A 21,853-nucleotide genomic window follows, 5' to 3' on the forward strand; every position below is an offset into this window, starting at 1 on the left:
TACAGCAAGGCAAATGAACAAATACTACTTAAAATACAAAGTGACACAAATGATTTACACAAATATGTTGAAATCAGGGACAAAAAAATACATGTATAATTCCATTTATTTAAACTTCAACATGCAAAACTATGGTGGTAGAATTCAGGATAATGGTTACTTTTGGGGAGAAGGTAGGGACTACTTAGTAGGCCTGTGATCTGGGGTGCTGGTCTATTTGTTGACTAGAGCAGTGGTTACATGAGTGTATTCATAGAACCATTCATCAATTCATTTGTAATTTGTGTACTTTTCTATGTATAGGTCATTAACAAATTATTTTAAAAATTAAAAAGGCACCAAGTAGTAAATTAGGTTTGGTACAAATGACTCCCAGAGCAAATAAATACACAGTGACTTACTTTCACCAACCCAGCTGAGCTCTAGTTCAAAAGCTTTATCCTTAACTTCATCGTGTACTATGTAAATTCTAGAACAGGAAAGGGAAAATTACAACAACCATTTGGTCATCTACAAACATTGTAGTTCATGCACCCAGTCTGCACAAATTAGAACACGCATCTCTAGTATAAATTTAAACAGATACACATTATAGTTTATGAACATAGAAAAGACAACAAATTATACAATTTAAACACTAAAATGATTCAAGATACCTTTACAACATGTTTACTTTGATACATTGTTTTAGAGACGTAACTAAAAAAATACCTCATAAGATACATGTTTTCTCCACTCATTACCTGATTATTTTTAAAACAAACATTTTTTAGTTTGCAATTATTAGTGGTCTCTTCATGGCAGGAATCTTTTTAAACTCCTATCCATTTTATAAAAATAATATGATCCTTCACCTGGCCTTCAAACTACCATAGATGCCAAAACACAGCAAACAAGGAGGCACCGTAACGCAACCCATTAAAGTAAAAGTATTAAAACTTAAGTATTAGAGCAAAGCTTTCCTATTTTATACTTCCCATACCATCTTACACATCTTACTTTTGAGGAATATTCCTAAGCCTTGCTATGAGAAATGACCTTAATTTTTTTGGAACTAAGTAAAAGATACATAGTACTCTATTTTATGAGTTTATGAAGGGATGGCTTTCCTACATGGAACTAATTGGTGTCTACTATTATACCTAAACATAAAAGGTATGGTATGGACTGATTTCCAGAAGCACATCTCAGTGAAGGAAACTGAGTTTCTCATGTTAAAATGTTGTCAATTCAGTGTGGATTACTTTCTTTTTAAGCAGTTGTATGTTAGTTCCAATGTTCCTTAAGTCATTAACTGATAATTATAAAATGGGTCCTGCTTCATAACGGGAAAGGGGAAAGGTGGTAAAAGGAGAAGAGAGGGTGAGTGGCAGTAACAGGAGTGCTGGACAATTAAGACTTAAAACACTTTGAGATTTTAATATTTTAGTTGTAAAAACTATCAAAAGAGAGAAAGGCTACCGTTTAGTATACCTCTTATATAATAGTGCCATTTAGGACGTTTTTTCCTTGCATGTATTATTAGAGGCAAAACCTGAAACACTTGCACAAAGAGCTGACTGACCAGACTGTTCATGTAGTTCTAATGTGGAACAGAGATGCTGTGAATTCTCTGGAATATTGTTTATTACTTTCAAATCTGAAAAGCTGACTGCAAAACCAGCATTTTATTGGGTTTTTTGAAATCCTAATGGCTTGCATTCCTTGATCTAGAACGGATCAGCAAACTTTTGAGACGGAAGACTGCCAGGGGTCGGCAAACGGGCTCGCGAGCCACATGCAGCTCTTTGGGTATGTACATGTGGCTCTGAAGTGAAATTGAAAATGAAAATAAAACTATCATAGTTTCATTTATAGTATTACTTTAAATTTTCCTTATTTGTAAAAATATATTTATTGCTCTCAAATAATTTTTAAATTGTTGTGAGGGACAGGATTAGCTCTTCCAGGGGTCGGCAAACTTTTGAGACAGAACGTACCCAAAGAGATGCATGTGGCTCACGAGCTGCCGGTTTGCCTACCCCTGATCTAGAAGAATCATGAATTGGGAAGCACTGCTATCAGGTTTACAGGCTTTGTTGTTGTTTACTATTAACTGTTACATAGCATTCCACTCTATGTACCTATAACATCAACCACTTCAGGCTTTCTTAAACTGTTATTTAAATGTTTTGAAATACTGCTCTTCTCCATCTTGTTACAAGAACTTCTATGATTAATATATCTTGCTCAAAGAAACAGATTATGTAAACAAGCCAGGTTCATGGATCATGTATGGAAATAATGAGCTGTAAACTGAAAATAAAGTTTGTAAGGTAAAATTACTGTTATTGGGACTTCTCAGATTTCAGAAGTTGGGAACTATGAAACGAAGCTCTTGGAAGTCCAGTATATCCTCCTACCCTTGAATTCTGTCACCTAAATGGGAGTTTATTTTGTCAAAGCTGTTTTTCCCCACCCCAGTAATTGTCACTTAAAATATGGATATTCTCTTCCTTAATTTTCCTTTTTAGAATATAAAATTTACCTTCTAAAGATTATGCATTATCTTCAAACAAAACAGCCTCTTAGAATTAATGTATATGGTAAGGTAAAGTGAAATATTTTTGTCAATGGTAAGGAAAATTTCAGCTTACATTTTTGCAACTTCTTTAACAACATCACGGCAAGTCATTTCTTTCATCTACAAAAAATAAAATATATATTCATTAAGTTAAGAATCAAAAGACCAACACTTTCCACTTGTGTAACTATTTTCAGATTCTTTTCACAACCTATATCAACAACCAATGTTCTTGAGATAGATTCTCAGATATAAAACCAAGGAAACAAGCTAAAATCCCAAACGACCAGAACCTAAGTTCTTGATTCACACTTTAATGTTTTTAAATTATTATGCCATAATACATATTCTGGACAACACCTGGGTCCACTAAGTTTGTGGTATTAAAATTTATAAAAATCCAGACCCCTCTGATTCTGTTCACAGGCAGACCCTGATGTTTGAAAGATAATGCAAAATGTTAGGGAAAGCTTTGAAGAACCAAGATTTGAGTGGGTTCTTAGAACACAGTTGGATTTGGTTTGATTTTGAGGAAGATAAATGAAGTGGTAAGCCAAAATCTTGTTCATAGTAGAAGTAATGAGCATTCTTACAGTGTACATTTGGAAATCAGGGTAAAAAAAAAAAAAGTCCTTACTTGCCCCACAGAGGAGTTTGTATATGGTAAGTACTGGAAATAATCAATGCAGGATTTTCTTAGGCATATGGGTTTCTAAACATGCATTGTAAGATCAAAAATATGTTTGAGGAAATTGGCATTCATATTCTGGATGTATTGGAGAAGATGAAAATGGTGAAAGAAAAAGGGTATTCATAAAGCAGCCCAGACTCAAGGTGATTCAATTACTTTATCTCTAGGTTTGTCAATATTTTATTTTTGGTATTTTTTTTTAGATTTAAAAATGCTGATGCTCTAACTGCCTGCACAATCACATGAGGAAGCAGAAACAAAAAATAATACTGAATTTAAATTTAAGAATACCAGTCTTGTTAGGAAATAGACAAATCTAATATGTGGGACCCACAACAAAGCAACTGGCACAGGCTCTTCAAAAAATTAATATTGGGGGGACATGAATACTCTTAGAAGAGCTACAAGAAACAAATTCAGTATGTGAACCTTAATATATCATGGTTTGAAAAGTTACAAACGACATTGTTGAGACTACTGAGGCAACTCAATTAAGGACTGAATATTAGATTATATTTTGGGTGTGATAATGGTATTCTAAGGAGATGAATGCTGAAGCATTTAGGGATGCACTGTCATGATGTTGGCAATTTTTACTTCAAATCAAAAGAAAGCATACAAGTGGATAAAATATTGGTAAATATTAATTTCAACAGATAGATATTTGTATTATTTTTATTTTTTTATTTTTTATTTATTTTTGTTTTTAGCTGAGCCATCCTGCTACCTGTTGGCAGCTCAGCGGCTGCTCAGCTCGGGCTGGACTCGAACTGCTGTTGCTCAGAGCTCAAACTCTTGAGGGAGCTCTTAACCAACTGAGCCACTCAGCCGGCCCCCTGATGTTTATATTTTTACATGTTAAAATTAGGGGTGAACTGAAGGAAAGGAATACTAATCTTCATACTTTTGCCATTAGCGATTAAGTTCTATATTAAGTAAATTGAATGTATCTTACAAAGGCAAACTTAAGCAAATGTGAAAAGGCACATTTTAAATGGCAAATATATTCTTACATATGTTCGTGACGTTTTTATTTCATCAAATATTGTTTTTGGTAAACAGAACATCAGAAGAAAAACAACCCAGAGCAATGATGTACAGCAGTGGTTGGCAAACTCTTTCTGTAAAGGGCCAAACAGTAAATATTTTATACTTTGTGGTCCATATAGTCTTTGGTTTCTGTTCCAACTAATAACACTATTGTTGTAGTGAAAAGCAGCCATAGACTGAATGTGGCTGTGTTCCCATAATACTTATGTAGGCAGTGTGTCATAGTCTGTTGATCTGATTTAGAGCAAGTTTTTGTCATTTAAGTATATGTGTTCCTCACTTGAAGTGATCTTTCTCAATTCTTAGCTAGGATTTGTTGGAATTGCCATTCCTCACTAGGATTTAACCTCAGAAAGACAAAAGGACACCTGACTGCTCTAAATACTCTTTTCAAATTTCTACATAATACTAAGGAAAGATGAAAGCAAAAGGGAAAAGAGTAAAGATATGAACTTAGTGCCATACCTGGAAGTGTGATGGAAAAGAACACTGATTTAAGAGTCATGAGCTCTGTGAACTCATGTCTTTAATCCAGGGTTGTGCTCGGGCTAAGTGATGTCTAAAGATCCTTTCATCAATTGTATTAAAACACCAAACATGAATTAGGCTTTTTAGGTCTAGAACTTGGCATTAAATTCCAAGCACTAAAAAGATGTTTTATAGAGCCTGGACTTAAATAAGCTGAAGGAGCAGTTGCAAAGTTCCAGTACAGCATCAATAAAAAGTGTAAAACTTTTTTCTCACTGTAATTTACCAAAATATCAATAAATCATATACCTGCCTTTTAGGGGAGTTTCTGATAAGTAATAAAGAGTTGGTAGACACTGTTTCAATATTAAGTTGAACAATTTGGCTAAAAGGAAAACCAGCAAACTTCTAAGAAAACTTTTTTACACTAACATATGCATTTCTAGCTCCTGGGAAAATAATAAGGGTACAGTTGGAACAAAACAGGTTTTCTTTCATGCCTTATGTAGGCAGGAACAAAGGAAAGAGAAGCATTGGAGCAGTCAGATTCCTAATGTGAAGACTTCCACTGACAAAAGCTGTGCTCCAGAGAGGAAAAACATGATATAATAAAACACCAAAGTTCTTAACCAAAGGTCACAAGGCTCCATGAATGGGTTTCAAGGATTTTGTGAAGTTATATAATTTGTACTTTTCTGGATTAAGGTTTTATAATAGGCAGCCATCAAAATCATAAAGGGATCCATGACACAGCTCTAAGTAATATGTTACCAGCTTTTCTATTCAGCCTCTTAGGAGCTACAATAAGTTCTGCTCAAAACAGCAAACCACACTATACATCCTTGGACTAAAAGGTTTAGTTTTTGGTGATAAAACTTCACTACATAAAGATAATGTTATAGCAAAAATTCAAGCATTAATTATGTATTACCTGAAGCTTTTCTATTTCTGTTTTTGCAGCTTGCCTGGCTTTGCCAATAGCACAGCCCCAATAACCCTATTTAAAAAGAACACAAATCAAAAAATAATATACGTTAATTAACATACTATCATAAATCATTAATGATTTTCTACTTATAAATTAATAATGAAAGGATGTTAAATGACTTTGAAAAGCAAGTATGGAGAAATAGTCAAATACCTTGTAATGAACACCAAGGGGCTCAAAAAAATAAAAATACCAAACTTCGTTCTAGAATAATCTGTATTCTTTTTAATAGAGATATCCAAAGAAAAACAAATTATTACATATACTTCATGAACTATAGACATTTTTGAGGATAGGAATGAAAATTTTTTTTTAGCCTTATAACAATGAAAAAGAAGTTATTTCTGAGACAAAGTCATTCCTATGAGTTTTATAGTCTAAATCATCATTCTTTATTATTTATATCATAAAGGTTATCTTTTAAAGATAAGGATACCCATTTACACTTGTGCATAATGACAAAATATAGTCTTTTTTTTTAATTGATAAAAACCATAAAAATCTCAGAAGACGGTTAAAAGGTAATTAGAGAAAGGTCTAAGAAATCCCATTTAAAATCCTTTTTTAAAAGGGAAGATATTCAGTTTTAAGACACTGCTAATATTTATAGTAATAAAGGGAATATCACACATTCAAAATTGTATGTTCAATATGCAGTTTCTATAAACAGCATATTGAAAGCCACAAACCTTTCCTCTGCCTCATATCCATAGGTTATTGTTATTAATGATATATAAGAAAATGTTACTTTCCTTGAATAAATTTTAAAGAAACTTCATATAATCCAAATACGATTTATGTGCTAAAAAGTTATCAATAATCTAGAAATAGAATTTCATATGATTCAAAATTACTCACATATGAAACACCTGATGGGTCAATCATGTAGAGTTGTGCGCCGTCATTCACACCGTAAGACCCTAACATGAAACTGCATAAAAAAGTAAATTAACAGTTTAAACCATGGTTCTTAATCATAAAAATATTTTGAAAGATAAATATACAATTATACTTTCTAAGATAAACTACTAATGTACATATAACTCATTCAACACTTTAACAGGTTTCAATAAAAACTAGTACATTCTTGAAATTGTTCAGAATTCATTTGCCTTTGTTTAGTGTTAAACTTTTTGATAAAACTTTGATAGGAAGATGGCAGTATAGATAAAGGAGTAATGATAGATGGAAAACTAATGGGTAAAGACATAAACATGAAAGACCCAAGATGGAAAAATTCCTGACTTGAGTGCACTGAACCTACCTCAAACTCTTGCTCTACCCTTCATTCTTTTTTTATTATTCTTCCATATTCCTCTTTATTTTGCTACAATAATCCAAATTGGTTCAATACATTTTTATATGCTCAATAAATTCATTCCTTTCCATCTTCCACATAGCTATGAGACTTATCTTTCAGAATACATAACTGATTATCATTATTTTAAAACCCTTCTATGTTTCCATAATATGGAGCAGACTTCTGTATGATCTGGCCCCTCCTACATCTTCAGTATCATATAAACCTTATAGTCTATACACCAAGTATACTTGACTACTTCTGCATTACCTGAAATGCCCATGTAGTTTCCATACCCCTCCTTTTGCTTGAAATACACTTATCCTTCCCCCCTACATCTCACATCCTTTCATTGCCAACTCTCCAAAAAAGAGGCCATTTCCTAAGTGGTGTCCCACTATACATGCCTTTATCATATCACCTCTAAAATTATATATACCAATGGTGACTACTCATCTTTGTGCTCTCCCGTCTGTGACTGACTCATAGTATGTGCTCAATAAATGTTTACTGAGTTTTCTGCTCTCCACTATTCTCCTTTAAAAAAAGTGAGAACTGATGAATTCGAAACTCAGTTGAAAGGTTAAAAATGAAAAGTATTCTTTCTATGAAGTCTGAAAGAAAGTGTTTCATAATGTAATTTAAGTGAGAACTTTATGAACAACTACTAATATACAAACTATCCACATGTCTAACCTATTGCAAGTAGAATAAAACTCAGGTTTTCTCTAATATCTGCCCTCCTTAGTAATGTAAATATGATAATTATAAACAACTCAAAGGTAGGACTACAGCTAATAAATTTCTTTCTACAACCTTTAACAGTAGCATGCACTTAGATTTAGTAAATGTTTGATTTTGATCAAACATGATTGACTTATTTTTTAAAACTTAAACTAAACATGTCTTTTTTATAAAAATGTAGTCGTGACAGATCTCCTCTGAGAAGTCATATTTGAATATTTACATGCATTCCAGGTCTTGATGCAATCAATTGAATCCCAGCTTTCCCCCAAAATAAAAATACCAGTATTTTACCTTAACCATAATAATAAACTAACTGAAACTTGAATTGCAATTTTGTATGGATTCATTACTAACTGCTAAAAAGCTCCCATTTAAAAGCATTTTACCTAACTACTTAAAGTATACAGATGGAAATTAATGAGAAAACTGAGGTGTCAGTAGAGTTGGCTACCTAATAATTACAACATGGAATGTTAGTTTGCAGTTTCCTGAGAATGTCATGGTCTAACATCAGAGAATTTTCTTTCTCAGTTTGAGAAATAACATCACTGTGTAAGTTTTGTATGTACATCATGATGGTTTGAGTTACATATATTGTAACATGATTACAACAGTTTCAGTTAACACCCATCATCTCATATAAATACAACAAAAAGAAAAAAAATTTTCTGCTTGTGACGAGAACTCAATAGGGTCTACTCTCTTGACTTTCCTATATATCATACAGCAGTGTTACCTATAGTTATGATGTTGTACATTATATCCCAAGTATTTATCTTATAACTGGAAGTTTATACCTTTAGACCAGATCACCTTCCTCCAGAGAATTTATTATAATCAGACTAGCTTTAACTGAATTCCATTTATCATCATTTCAAATCTGTATTTTCATTATTCAAAGTTTTTATTTTTTTGTACACTGTTTTATTTAATCACTACCTTAATACTTCTTGTAATAGTTCATATTTTTAAAGGAATAAAAGACCAAGATGCTGGAGGAAAAATACCCATAGTACAGATCTGACTGAATATCTCACAAAATTTCATACCTGCAGCCAAAAGGTCTAACAGCACTGTAGAGTGTATATGCATGTACATACATGGCCACTCTGTCTGCCAGATGCTATGGGGGAGGGGAGAAGGAAAACAGAAGAGCTTATTAATAAACTTCTATTACTGTTCAAAAGGCTCCTCAACATGTTATCAACTTACTTTTAGTGGAATGTTATAGCCAAAGTTAGATCTAAAGTTGGAAGCTTCTTCTCTTGCAATGTCTGCTAAAGAACGAGCATCTGCCAACAAACCTGCTACTGCCTGAAAGAAAATAAGTACCAATTTAATAGATATACCTATCATAAATCAAGGCAAGTATGTAATCAGTATAAGCTTACATAATATTTTTTAACAAGCATCACCATTAGAAGTTTCTTTGGCTTAAAGGTCTTTTAAGACATTCTGGCATTTTTATGCTTACGTATGGGATTACAATTTGGAAATTTTCCAAGTGTGACTTCACTGCTTTGCCCAATGATCACATTCAGAGCAATATTTTTATAATAAATCCTCCACATCTCCATTTAACACTTCATTGTAAAGAATAAAACTATTGGTCTTGGTAAGGATTGATCTTCATTTAAAGGAGTTCTACATTCAAAAAGTTAGTAAGGGGCCAGCCAAGTGGCTCAGTTGGTTAAGCGTGCAAGCTCTGAGCAACAGGGCTGCCGGTTCAATTCCCACACGGGCCAGTGAGCTGCGCCCGAGCTGCCAACGTGTCAGGATGGCTCAGTTGATGAAAGCAAGTGCTCCTAACAAGGTTTCCGGTTCGACTCCCTCATGGGATGGTGGGCTATGCCCATCCTCAACTAAGATTGAACACCTTACCTTCAGCTAAGCGGCTGTGAGCTGCCCACGGGTGGCCGGATGGCGACTGGACTTGGATCTGTGCTAGCTGCGCCCTCCACAACTAAGATTGAAGTACAACAACTTCGCTGTTCCCCTCCCCCAATTCCCCAACACTGTTCCCCTTCCTCAATTCCCCAATGAAATCTTTAAAAAAAAAAAAAAAAGTTATTAAAAGTTTTGGTCTAAATGGCACAACCTCTGATCTCCTTTTTTAGCCTGCTGACATATTGCAATGCCAAAGCAAAATATGACAAACCACATATCTTCCAAGATTGGTGGCTTAGAACTGCAGTTACCAAACCATGTACTGAGGTATCTTGGGGCACTGTGGAGAACTCAGAGTTGTGGAATATTAAGTTTGGGGAAATATCTGTCAATGTAGTTCAGTTTCAATATTAGATTATTCTACACTCCTTTCAATACCATTAGATCACTGAGAAGCCAGTTGCTGCTGTAAGTACTGAGTAAAAATCAATGTGGAGCAGGAAATGAGGCGGGCAGCATGTAATGAAATTTAAGAAGTTGTGCAGTGCAAATTGTGGTTGTTTAAAAATAATTATCTATTTCTTTCACTACATGTATTTTTTTTTTTTAAGATACTAAGTTTTTAGGGCATAGGCACTAGGTTGTTTGGACCTAAATACTTAATAGAACCACTGGGTATTTCTTTTGGCCCAGGGATGCCATAAAAATAAAAAAAATTACTGAAACACAGGTACTAGGAAGCAAGAAAGTCTGGGAACTGCATGCTTAGGAGATTTGCAAAATTTAATAGTTGTATCAGAATTTTTAACAGCCTTTTTTTCTATTACCTACTAATAGTAACAATGATGAAAATTCCTAACACATATTGAATACTCATTACATGCTAAGCATTTTACATAATTATTTTTAACTTTGCAACAACTGTATGAAGCAGATACTATTACCACTCTAGTTTTGAAGGCGAGGAAACATGTATAGAAAAATTTTCCAAAGATTACCCAGCCAGTAAATGCCATCACTGAAATCTTCTACCGCTTTGGAGAAACCTTATTGTGGAGTCCAATAATTCTCAAATCACTTGAAGATGACAATTGTGGAAATAAAACATTAATCCTTCATTGTTTCAAACCCTCTTCTATGTCTAATGTTTTGTCAACTTCCAGCTATAAGGAATACCATGTTTCCCGGCTTTCAATAACAAATAGGACAAATATGAAAATTCTAGGACAATGTTTCCATCACTAAAGTGCCTATAAGCATATATATATATATATATATATATATATTTCCCCCCCCCCCAAAATACACCCACCTAAAGTGTGTGTGTTTTTGTTTTGTTTTTTTACTAAGCGAAAGAATGCATAATTCACTAGTTCCCCTTCTATCAGCTTGGTTACAATCTGGCAAGTTTCAACAAAACACATCAGTTTCACTGGCAATAATAATTTGTTGAGAAGTGAAAATATGTTCAGAAAAAATAATCACTAAAGCAAAAGGAAAATTTAATCTGTAGCTTTACAGTTTACTGGTTATACTTTATCGGACTTATTGGTGTTTGAGTGTAGCACATCTCATTTAGAAATGCCAAAGCTAATAGAAGAACGAACGGGTCCTATAGGATCCCACCCTGCAGACCGGGTGTTGGAGTAACATGTAGGCTATGCAAACACAAGTCTGAATCCCAGCTTATATCTTTATCAGCTGTGAGTCTGTCTTCTCATCTGTAAAAATGGGATTAATATTACTTCCACTTGGTTGTCAGGCTTAAACCAGATAATTTATGTAACGAACCTCAAGCATACTCATAGTACCCAGCACACAGGTTTCCTCTTCTTCCTAGCCTTTTCAGTAAGCAGGATTAAAATCATTTTCCTCTTTAGGTAGTTGTTCTTACTGAAGAAAGTCTGACATCCATACAGGATAACTTCAGTATATACCAGTAATGTATGTATGGCTTGGCTTGCAATTGTGCAAAGCAATCATTCAAGATATCAGCTGCATGAAATAAATATAGTGATGCCTATGAAAGTATTAAAATAGATGTGTTTACTTTTCCTTTCATAAAACATCCTTCCTGGTGCTCTGCCTTACTCTGTCTGACTACATCTTCAGTACGACAGTAGTCCCCACAGGGATACAAAAAGCTTAAGATTCTTTGACTCTCAAGCATATGCCTTCATTAATAATCTGTGCTGTCAAGATCTCTTTTGTATATATACTTCCCAACCTTCTCCCCTCCTCTTTTTCTTAAGGCAACTAGGTTTTTCACATCTATCTCCAAGCAGGTTATAAGAATGCTATGTTTCTTTTAGATAGTAAACTGTTCACAAACCAGTAACTAACTGTGATTACTTCTGTGGATGTTCTCTAATCTGTTTCTGCCTCAATGCTAAAGTAATAAATGGGCTCTTATAATCACATTTTAACATATTCCAATTAGTTACTTCACAAGAAATTGGACAAGGCAAAAAGACCATTTTTAAACGTGACCTTACCATTCCAACATGTCGATCAACATTAAAAAGTCGTTTGTTGGAACCTTCTTCATAAAGTTTAGAAAGGACTAATTTTTCTACCCCAAAGACAACGCCATCTTTACATCTGATTCCAATAGCTGTACTGAAACAAATAGAAGAAAATCAATGTTTTTATGAAAATATACTTCATAAACTTAAGTTAAAAAAATACACAAAAATAGGGTAGCATTTAGTTTTTTAAAACATGTCAAGCACTTTAAAACAAATATATTTGAAAACCAGTAATGGGAAACAAACGCAAGTATGGTAAATTAGATCTACCGTATTTGCCGGCGTATAAGACGATTTTTGGCCCTGAAAAATATGCCTCCAAGTGGGGGGTTGTCTTATACGCCAGGTACACTTCAGATAGACTGCCCATAGTGCTTGCCCCGTGCCATAGTGGCCTCCCGATGCCCGCCCACTTCATTCCACATACCGTTCAGGCATCAGCAGCGCTGCTGGGTGTATGCTCGGCTGTTATGCGATTTTGCTGTTATGCGATTTTACCACACTCGCAAAATCGCACACAGCTGACCATACACCCAGTATGATAGCGCAAAATCGCGAATCGCGATACCATACTGGGTGTATGGTCGGTTGTGTGCGATTTTGCGAGTGTGGTAAATTCGGGTTACCGTATATTTCTTTACATATGCATTGAAGATTCGCGATTTTGCGCTATCATGGTGCCTGTTAGAATGTTGAAGAGCTCGCACTTGCGCACTAGTGAGGTCCCAGGGAGATGCTGATGCAAGGGTGGACCAGACTGCTATAGTGACAGGGCGGGCAAACAGGGAGCAGGGACCAATCAAATCAGGCTTTGTATACAGCCAACAGCCAACCACAATACTGCACCATTGTACAGTACAGCATAGAAAATGTCGACCAGTCAAACCCCTATCATCCCTATCATGGCACCAGCCAAAAGAAAGAAGTATGATGCAAATTTTAAACTGAAAGTTATAAACTTTGCTAAGGAAAATAATAATTGTGCTGCTGCAAGACAATATGGAGTAACAGAAAAGATGGTTCGGGACTGGAAATCAAATGAGAAAGCATTAAAGAGTATGCCAAGGGGTAAGTGTGCATTAAGAAGAGGCACCCCACACTGGCCAGAACTCGAAAAACATGTAGCAGACATGGTGGCTCAACATCGCCAAAACGGTTATGTGGTGACACGAAATACAATACGCTTGTTTGCACTTCAGTGGGCCAAATCAAATCTGATATTGTTTTACCTTTTATTTGGTGTGTGGAAGGTGTGCGGAAGAGGGGGTAGTCTTATACGGCGAGTATATAACAAACTCTGTATTTTGAGTGGAAATGTTAGGGGGTCGTCTTATACGCCCAGTCGTCTTATACGCCGACAAATACGGTATGTAAATAAACATCATGTGACAAAAACAAAAAAACAAACCACCACTTATATTATGACATAAAAAAGATTTTAATACATAAACGAAAAAAAAAACAAAAAAATATGTGTAAAATGGCACAGTGTCTGGCATGATAGCCATATTATAACAAATGTTGACTAAATTCATGTCCATTAAAAATGGTACCTAATATGCATAGAAAAGACAGGCTATACACAAACTAAAAAGTTAACAGTGACTAGATAGGTTATAATTCTTTTTCTTTGCTCATTTGCTTTTTCTGCAATAACCATATACTACTTAAGAAGTACATAAAAAAATAAAACATATGTTTTGTACAACTTTTAAAACAAAATAGATCTTTAAGTAATCTCTTAAGTAAAATATAAAGAAATTATGTTGCCATTTCATGATGAAAATATATTCCTTATTTTTCTAATTCTTTTAATAAAGGGAATTCTGATCAGAAATAATCAGTAGAATGAACAGAGCACCACACTCATTTTGCAACGAATTTCAGACTCCTTCTCCCTCACTTCAGGTATCTTCAGTGGCTCCCCTTTTAAGTTTAAACTGCTTGGCCCACCTTTCAAAAATACTGACAATCTGCAAAGCCCAATTAGCTTATTCAATTTTGTTATAAATCCTGTGCTGTACTGAATTCAACCTATCATCCCTCAAACACTTACGTTCACTTTGGCTTTTATGTCTCCAATGAGGTTATCTTGGGTGCTAGAATATACTTCCTCCTCACCACTGCATATTTAAATAAATTTCTACAAATTTTAGCAAATTCACTCGAACTTAAACTCTACAGCCTCAGGTAGCCTTCCCTGCTTCTTCCAAGTCATCATCTTACTCACTGTTCAGAATCTACAATGTTCTTTATTCTGAACTAAAAGTTCTCAAAGTGTGGTCTGTGAACCCATTGGGAATCCATGAGACCCTTTCAGGGGTCTGGTAAGGATAAAATTATTTTCATAAAAAGTACAAAGACATCATTTGCCTTTTCCACTGTGTAGATGTCTGCACTGATGGTACAGTACAGAAGCATTGGTGGGTAAAACTGCTGGCACTTTACACAAATAAAGGCAGTAAGTTACTGCTAAAGATAGCAGTAAGCTACTGATTGTATTCTTCAATGCTGTGCTATTTTAAAAAAAGCCACTTTTAGTTTAAGAATGTCCTTGATAAAGCAGTAATTAATTTTATTAGATGATAACCCTTAAGTACATGTTGTTTATACTGAAATGGAAGCTACTCAGTGAACTTCTACTGTAAATCAAAATAATCGTTGCCTAAAGGAATAGGCACTGGTAAAACTTTTGAGTTGTGAATTTTCTCATGGAATATTTGTTTACCTTCAAAGAATGTCAGACAAACTATGGTTATTCATACTTAGGTATACGGCAAACTTTTCCTTTTTGTCTAAAATGAACAAGTGAGACCATCACTTCAAGGAAAAGAACTCACAGTATTTTGTTACCAATAATAAAATTCAAGTTTTGAAGCATAAATTGGAATTTCAGAAAACATATTCACCACTGTGAGATTGTATGTTTCCCATACTCACAAACTTTTGTGATCAGAGTGATGGTGAGATTAACAGGTGTGATGCTTGATAGTTTAATAAGTAAGTATGTCAAATTTGGAAGATCTGTTGTAACTCAGTGACTATATTCCAAATGATCAATTCACAATGTTACAAAATTCCTGCAGAGAGGAACATGTGACTGACTGCACAGGACAAAAACACAAAGAAATACTAGTCACAAAACTAATGACCAAGGAAAACAATCTTATAAACCCAGAATTTAAAAAAGGGAAATGGGCTAGCAAAGATGGTAACGAATTTGGTTTTATACACTACATTTGAGACATGGTAAAATGTCCAAGTGAATAATCCCGGAATAGGACTGAGGCTCATGAAAAGATCTGGCCTAAAAGAGATCTGAAAATGACTAATAAGATTATTTTAGGGCACATATTATTTTGTACCAAAGTCACATAACAAAGGCTAATTACCAAAAATACAGAAAAGGAGCTATTTAATAACTGGTTAAAACATGCTAATTTCAAGTAAAACAATGTTTCTTACCTACTATTTTCCACAGCCTTCATAGCATATTCAACTTGAAAAACTCTTCCATCAGGAGAGAATGTAGAGGCTGACAGGTCATACTAAGAGGAAAAGGGCAACAATAAGCCTATAATGATGTATCTTTGGCAGTGGTAACCTTATATATATATATATATATATATATATATATATATATATATATATATATATATATATATATATATATATATATTTCTAATTGGCTTACACATCAGAAATGTATGTTAAATCTCAACCAAGATTTTGCTTTAGCATGCCAGAGCAGCAACAGCAGCCAAGGGAAAAGTTATACATTTTAGAATTCTGCTATCGAAAAGCAATAGATACAAGTCCTAAATAAAAGCAGAACTTTTTCACACAAAGATCATTTTTTAAAAAACTTACTGTGGGATAGCAGAAATAGCACTGGAGTCAGAATATTTTAATTCATAGCTGTGCCACTAACAACCTGAAGGGCCTTAATTAGACAAATCATTTAGCCTTCAAACATTTAATAAGCATATATTAGTCACTATTAGGGAATACAAAGAAGACTCATTTTTGAAGTCCTTCATTTTCAAATCAGACCAGACATAAATCTAGGTGCTGGCGATAATAGCAATAAACCAGACTGAGGACTATAATGAAAATAAAACAGGTTGAAGGGATAGTCTGAGGGACTACTACAGACTACCTGATCTGGAAAGGAAAGGCCTTGCTGGGGCAATTATATTTAGTTAGACTGAGTCAGATCTAAATAAGGAGTAACTAGCCATTTAGGATATGGAGGAGCCATCCTCTATATGTGGCATAAAGACAGTCCCTTGGGTACATTTGACAACTGAGACTCGTCGTGCACTTGTTTTGCCTAAGTGCAAGATGACAAGTCTAACTTGTCATTTGATTTTAAGATAATATTTAACATGTACATTCTTGTTCATCTTAGAGTAGTTGTTGGAAAAAAGAGAAGTCAAAACTTTATCCAGTTGCAGTTTATTGGCTTTGAAATGGAAAGATAAAAAAGACATTCAGGGCCAGCCGAGTGGCGCGATGGTTAAGAGCTGGTTTGGGACGCCAGAGGGCCCCGGTTCGGATCCCACATATGAGGGCCAGTGACACTGCCCTCCACAGCTAAGATGCTGAACAACAGCTCAACCTGGAGCTGGGCTGCCGTGAGTCACCGGAGACGGCGTCCGCTGCAGCCCCCGTGGCAGTGGGTTGCCATGGGCTACCGTATGTAGCCAGCGGCCAGCAGCTGCAGTGAGCGGCCGTCCAGAAGCCGGCGACTGATCTGCCTTGCCCAGGAAGAGCACAATGATGGTGCCAACTTGGGCCAGTGAAGCAATGTCCTCCACAACTAGACGAAGAACAAAAGGACAGCAACTTGTCTGTTCCCCTTCCCCCAATTCCCCAGCACTGTTCCCATCCCAATTCCCCAATAAAAAATCTTTAAAAAAAAAAAAAAAGACATTCACATACTTAGCTGAGTTGATAGACACAGGCAAAAAGAGAAAGCAAGATGACGATATCGAAAATATTATAAACCAGCATGTGTGCTTGAGTATAATAAAGATATGAGAGGCGTTGATAAACAGGATCAAATGCTGGCGTGCTTCCCTGTTATGAGAAAATGTGTAAAGGGATATAAGAAAATGTTTTCTTGTCTAATAGACGTAGCCTTTATAATGCACATGTTTTATATTCTATAATCAACTGCACAACCAAAACATGCATTGTTTGCCTTCATCTAGCTATTGCTGAACAATTACTGGAGCAAGTGTCATTGCCAAATTATAATTGTCGTGGACATCCTTCAAATAGCGCTACACCTTTTCATTTGCAGGCGAAAAATTGGGCACTTTCCTGAGAATGTTCAGTCAACTGAGTCCAAGCAACGCCCTACAAAAAGGTGCCATGCTTGTTATAAACATAAAATTAGGAAAGAAACTACCTGGCAGTGCAAATTTACCTACTTGCTTTGAAAAATACCATACTCTTCATAACTATTAATTTGCTTTTTGTTATACATTGAATTTATTTGTTTTAGTTTTGTGTTTTCTTATTTATTTATTTTTGTTTTGCAATTCTAGTTACCTGAAGTCATCTCAATACTATGTACTAGGTTGTCGGAAAAATCATGACGCATTTTGTAATGAAAATCAGAAAAAATACGTCATGACTTTTCTGACAACCCGATGTCACTGATTTTTTAGAAATCAGTGGACTTTTACATGAAATCTACTGCTTTTACATATTACTCCAAGTACAGAAAAATTAAATCTGTTCCACATGCAAAAATTTTCAAATAAATTGGTACCCAAGGGGTTAAGGAAGAAATAAGCCTAGCACAATCAAGGAAAAAGAAATAAGGCCACTTTGTCTTGAGCACTGTATCAGACATTGTAAGGGCCAAAACATGCTGAGTCTTCTAGGCTGGAGTAGGAAGTTTATAGTGTATTCTAAATGCAATAGGAAGTCACTGAAATTTAAACAGGGGTGATATGATCTAATGAATTGCAGAAGGAACAAGAGTGGAAGCAGAGCTCAGGTATTCCAAAAGTGGTGGCTTAGAGAAAAAGAGTCTGAAAGCAATAACTTTTGAGGGTAGAGCTCTGGGAGAAAGGAAAAAAACTTGCTAATGAATTTGCTCTAGGAGTAAAGTAACAAAGAAATTAAAGGTGAATCACAAATTTTTTTTTCATTTAAGCAACTAGAACTGGACCATTCACTGAAAACTGAAGATTGTAAGAGATACAAAATGACAAGGAGAGGAGAAAACCCAGAGCTTTACTTAGGGCATGTCGTTTGAAATGCCTATTAAACAACCAAGTAGAGGGAAATGTCAAATAGATAGGTCTTCATATTGGGAGTTCTTGACAGAAGTGAGGACAGGAGAAAAGCCTTCAACAGTGGTGCTTCCTGAGTCTGTTTCCTGATCTGCTAAACAGTGATCCTTAATTTTATCACTGTTATACCAAAATATCTCACATGGTTATATTATCAAGTATTTTTAAAGGATTTGTAGAAGGAAACACTATCAATCGCGAGGAATATTAATGAAGTTGCAAAATCAATTTGCTACAGCATGCATTATTGAGCAACTACTCCTAAAAAAGTATGTCATAACCTTAGCATCTCATAACCGAATGGATTAAACCATTCCAAACTTAAGATACTTATTATCAAACTCGGAAAACCGGTATATGGGCTTAATGCTGAGAATCAAAATCTTGTGAACTATAGATACAGATGAACTAAGAAACCCATTATTCGATGCCTCTAGTGCAAACACTCAATAAATATTTCTAAACAAAACTATTTTCTATATGGAAAATATATAAAGGCGTAAGCAAGATTGTATATATGCAGGACGTTTAACAACGTAAAGTAGTAAGCCGAACAAATTAACAAGTCCAAATACAAAATCATCAAGTTTTGTCTATTAAGTCAGAAGCTGTTAAGTCCCTAGCTAATCATTTCAATGTTTATGGTACTGTGCTGTTAAGTAATTTGTACAGGAAAAGCTGGGACAAAGGAAAAACGAAAAGGATTCTTCAGATTTCGCTTTTCAGACAAGTTTTCTTTTGAGTTCTATCCCGACGGTGTTTCCAGCGAGTCATACTGAGCGATCACTACACTCGAAGGGAAGGTGGAGGTCACGTGAGTCAGCAGCACCCTAGGAAGTGCAGGGCCCATGAAGAGCTGCGTCTCAGACGCTGGAATCTCAAGCCGCCTCGCCTCCGTGGTCCTCAAGAGGGGCTAATTGACGTCCAAACCCTTCACACACTATTTCAGGCCCCACGAGCCTCCACTTTCGGTTTCCCTAAGATGCTAAAGAAAGTGACTCAGCAACTCAAATGCGGCTCCAGATCTTACTGCTGCGCCGCCAAGCCCGTTACAACCTGAACTTAAAAGCTTCAGGACACCGTCACCGCAGGCTCCGGCCTAGAAATTAGCGCAGGAAAGACGGCAGTTCACCAGGCAACTGGAAGTGGCCCACCTGGCCCATGGCAGTCCCAGAGCACCCCAAGTGGTCTGTCCGAGTTCCCTTCAACGCTAATCCTCACATTAGACATCACATCGAGAGGCAGTCAACTCACCCCGGTGCCGATTGAGCTCATCCTGCCAAAACCAGCGGAACGCGTAAGGCTTCAGGGCCTAAAGTGCTCCCTCTACTCTGCAGCACGCAGACTAGTAACAGGATCTCTCATTGGCTGCTCTTTCAACCAATAGTCTTCTGTCTGGCTCGTTCCTTGGTCTTTAGCCCGGGCCACAGAGGATTGTGGGAAAAGGAGGGGACGAATGTGGCGGGCGACGCGCATATGCAGATTCAGTTGAGGTGGGGTTCAGGGGACGCACAGTGTCCTTCCTCTTCAATTTCTTTCGAGTGATGTTGAGCCATTTTAAGTCTACGGGTTGTTTGAGAAGCTCCTCCATTCCATTTTCTAGGAATTATTTATCGTTCATATTATCCCTCTGTTTTGCTACCTTATCCTTTTTTAAAACAAAGCGGAGAGATGTTCTTAACCAAGACCAGAAAAAGCGGTAGGAGAGAGGTCTCCCTCCACACTTGGCATCCTGATTCTGACCCAGTATTTTGAGAGCATCCCCTTCACCCACCTGTCCTCCCAAGGAAGGAAGTTTCACTCTAAGGGCATCACCTTTGAGCTCAGGAAATTTTACAAAAGCATTAGTACCCTTGTTATGAATATAACTATATAGTAGAATTAAGGATAAAACTGATTAAAGATATTTCTTGAACTCTAATATGTCCCAAGTACTCGTCAAAACACTTAATGAAGTAGACATAACCGCATCCCTCATAGAGTTTACATTCAATGGGCGGAAACAGGCAACAAAGAGTAAATAGGCAAAATAGTTGGACCTTGTGATAAGAAGATGGAAGAGACGAGAGGTTTGAACTTTAGGCCTGGTACTTAGGGAATGAATTTCTGAATGGGTGATATTTAAGCTGAGATTTGGGATTAATATAGGAATATAAGCTTGGCATGTTATAGGAACTTTCAGGTCAGTGTGGGCCATTACAGTGATTAAGTGGGAAAGAGCAACTGGATGTGAAATCAGAGAGGTGGACATGGGACCAGATCTTGTAGTATTGAATAGTTTGGATTTTAATGTGATAATAAATGAAAGGCTATTAGCATTATTTTTAACTACTAAGTTCCTAAGTGTGTATTCCCCTCCAAACAACATTATTTTACATAGTCACAGTAAAAGTATGAAAATTAAAAAATTAACAATACTATTTTCTATATACAGACTTTTAGATTTTGGCAATTATCTCAATAATGCCCTTTACTGCAAAAGAAAATCCAAGATCGCATATTGCATTCAATTGTCATGTCTCTAGGCTCCTTTAATCTGGGAAATAGTTGCTTAATAGAAATAGTTGCCTAATATCTCTTATTCCATTATCTCAGCTTGTCATAATTTGATCAAAATCCGTTTTTATCCTTTCCTCTTAGAATTAACATTCTTTGCCATAAGATTCAATGACTATAATTCTTATCTCCCAGCTTCTGTAATTTGAGCTGGATGGTAATAACCTCTGAGGATCCTATCTCTCAATTGTCAAGCAGTTTACCAGAAAGCGGCCGTGTTTTAATTGAACGAGTATCCTCTTCCTCAATTTAACTTTTCTTGACTAGATCATGTTGAAGGAAAATATCTAACCTCTGCTGTTCTACAGTGTAACACTAACTTCTTAGATGTGGAACTTTGTTTTTTAATGCTCCCCCCTTCAAATTGTAGGAATCCAGTATGCCATTTGGTAGAAGGTGGATAGCCTTCAAACGTTTTTGGGGGGCAGTGAGTATTTTTAAATACTTCAGAGAAAAAATTCAATGACTGTAATGATGATTTGCATTAAGTTTTCAATGATCTTTGGATACCCACGCAATAGAAAATAAATTTAAGTACAATTAAAGAAATGTTTTAAAGAATTCTTGAAAATAATTCAGAAGTGCATATTTAATAATAAACAATTTATAAAGAAGTAATAATATGAAAGAATAAAGCCTACTGTAGCTGAACAACTATCAAGGTACGAAAAAATGAAACCATTTCACGAGCGCCCGGCTAGCTCAGTCGGTAGAGCATGGGACTCTTAATCCCAGGGTCGTGGGTTCGAGCCCCACGTTGGGCG

The 21,853-nt window shown here is 35.8% G+C and overlaps 1 protein-coding gene and 1 non-coding gene across 2 annotated transcripts in view; one reads left to right on the forward strand and one right to left on the reverse strand.

Annotated features, from left to right (window-relative positions):
- The window catches only part of PSMA3 (proteasome 20S subunit alpha 3), a 22,593-nt gene extending 2,677 nt beyond the window's left edge, over positions 1–19,916 (reverse strand). Inside the window, exons 1-9 of the mRNA XM_019644824.1 lie at positions 19,788–19,916; positions 15,688–15,770; positions 12,190–12,313; positions 9,020–9,121; positions 8,857–8,930; positions 6,619–6,691; positions 5,704–5,769; positions 2,637–2,683; positions 402–469 (exon numbers count right to left, since the gene is read on the reverse strand). Of these exons, the coding sequence (XP_019500369.1) occupies positions 402–469; positions 2,637–2,683; positions 5,704–5,769; positions 6,619–6,691; positions 8,857–8,930; positions 9,020–9,121; positions 12,190–12,313; positions 15,688–15,770; positions 19,788–19,808 (658 nt within the window). The 5' untranslated portion in view covers positions 19,809–19,916. The remainder of the gene's footprint in view (positions 1–401; positions 470–2,636; positions 2,684–5,703; positions 5,770–6,618; positions 6,692–8,856; positions 8,931–9,019; positions 9,122–12,189; positions 12,314–15,687; positions 15,771–19,787) is intronic.
- Positions 19,917–21,780: 1,864 nt separating this feature from the next.
- TRNAK-CUU (transfer RNA lysine (anticodon CUU)) lies at positions 21,781–21,853 on the forward strand. Its single transcript has one exon. It is a non-coding gene; the product is annotated as a tRNA-Lys (tRNA).

The sequence above is a fragment of the Hipposideros armiger genome, unplaced genomic scaffold, assembly GCF_001890085.2.
Source record: "Hipposideros armiger isolate ML-2016 unplaced genomic scaffold, ASM189008v1 scaffold_5, whole genome shotgun sequence".
Lineage (NCBI taxonomy): Eukaryota > Metazoa > Chordata > Mammalia > Chiroptera > Hipposideridae > Hipposideros > Hipposideros armiger.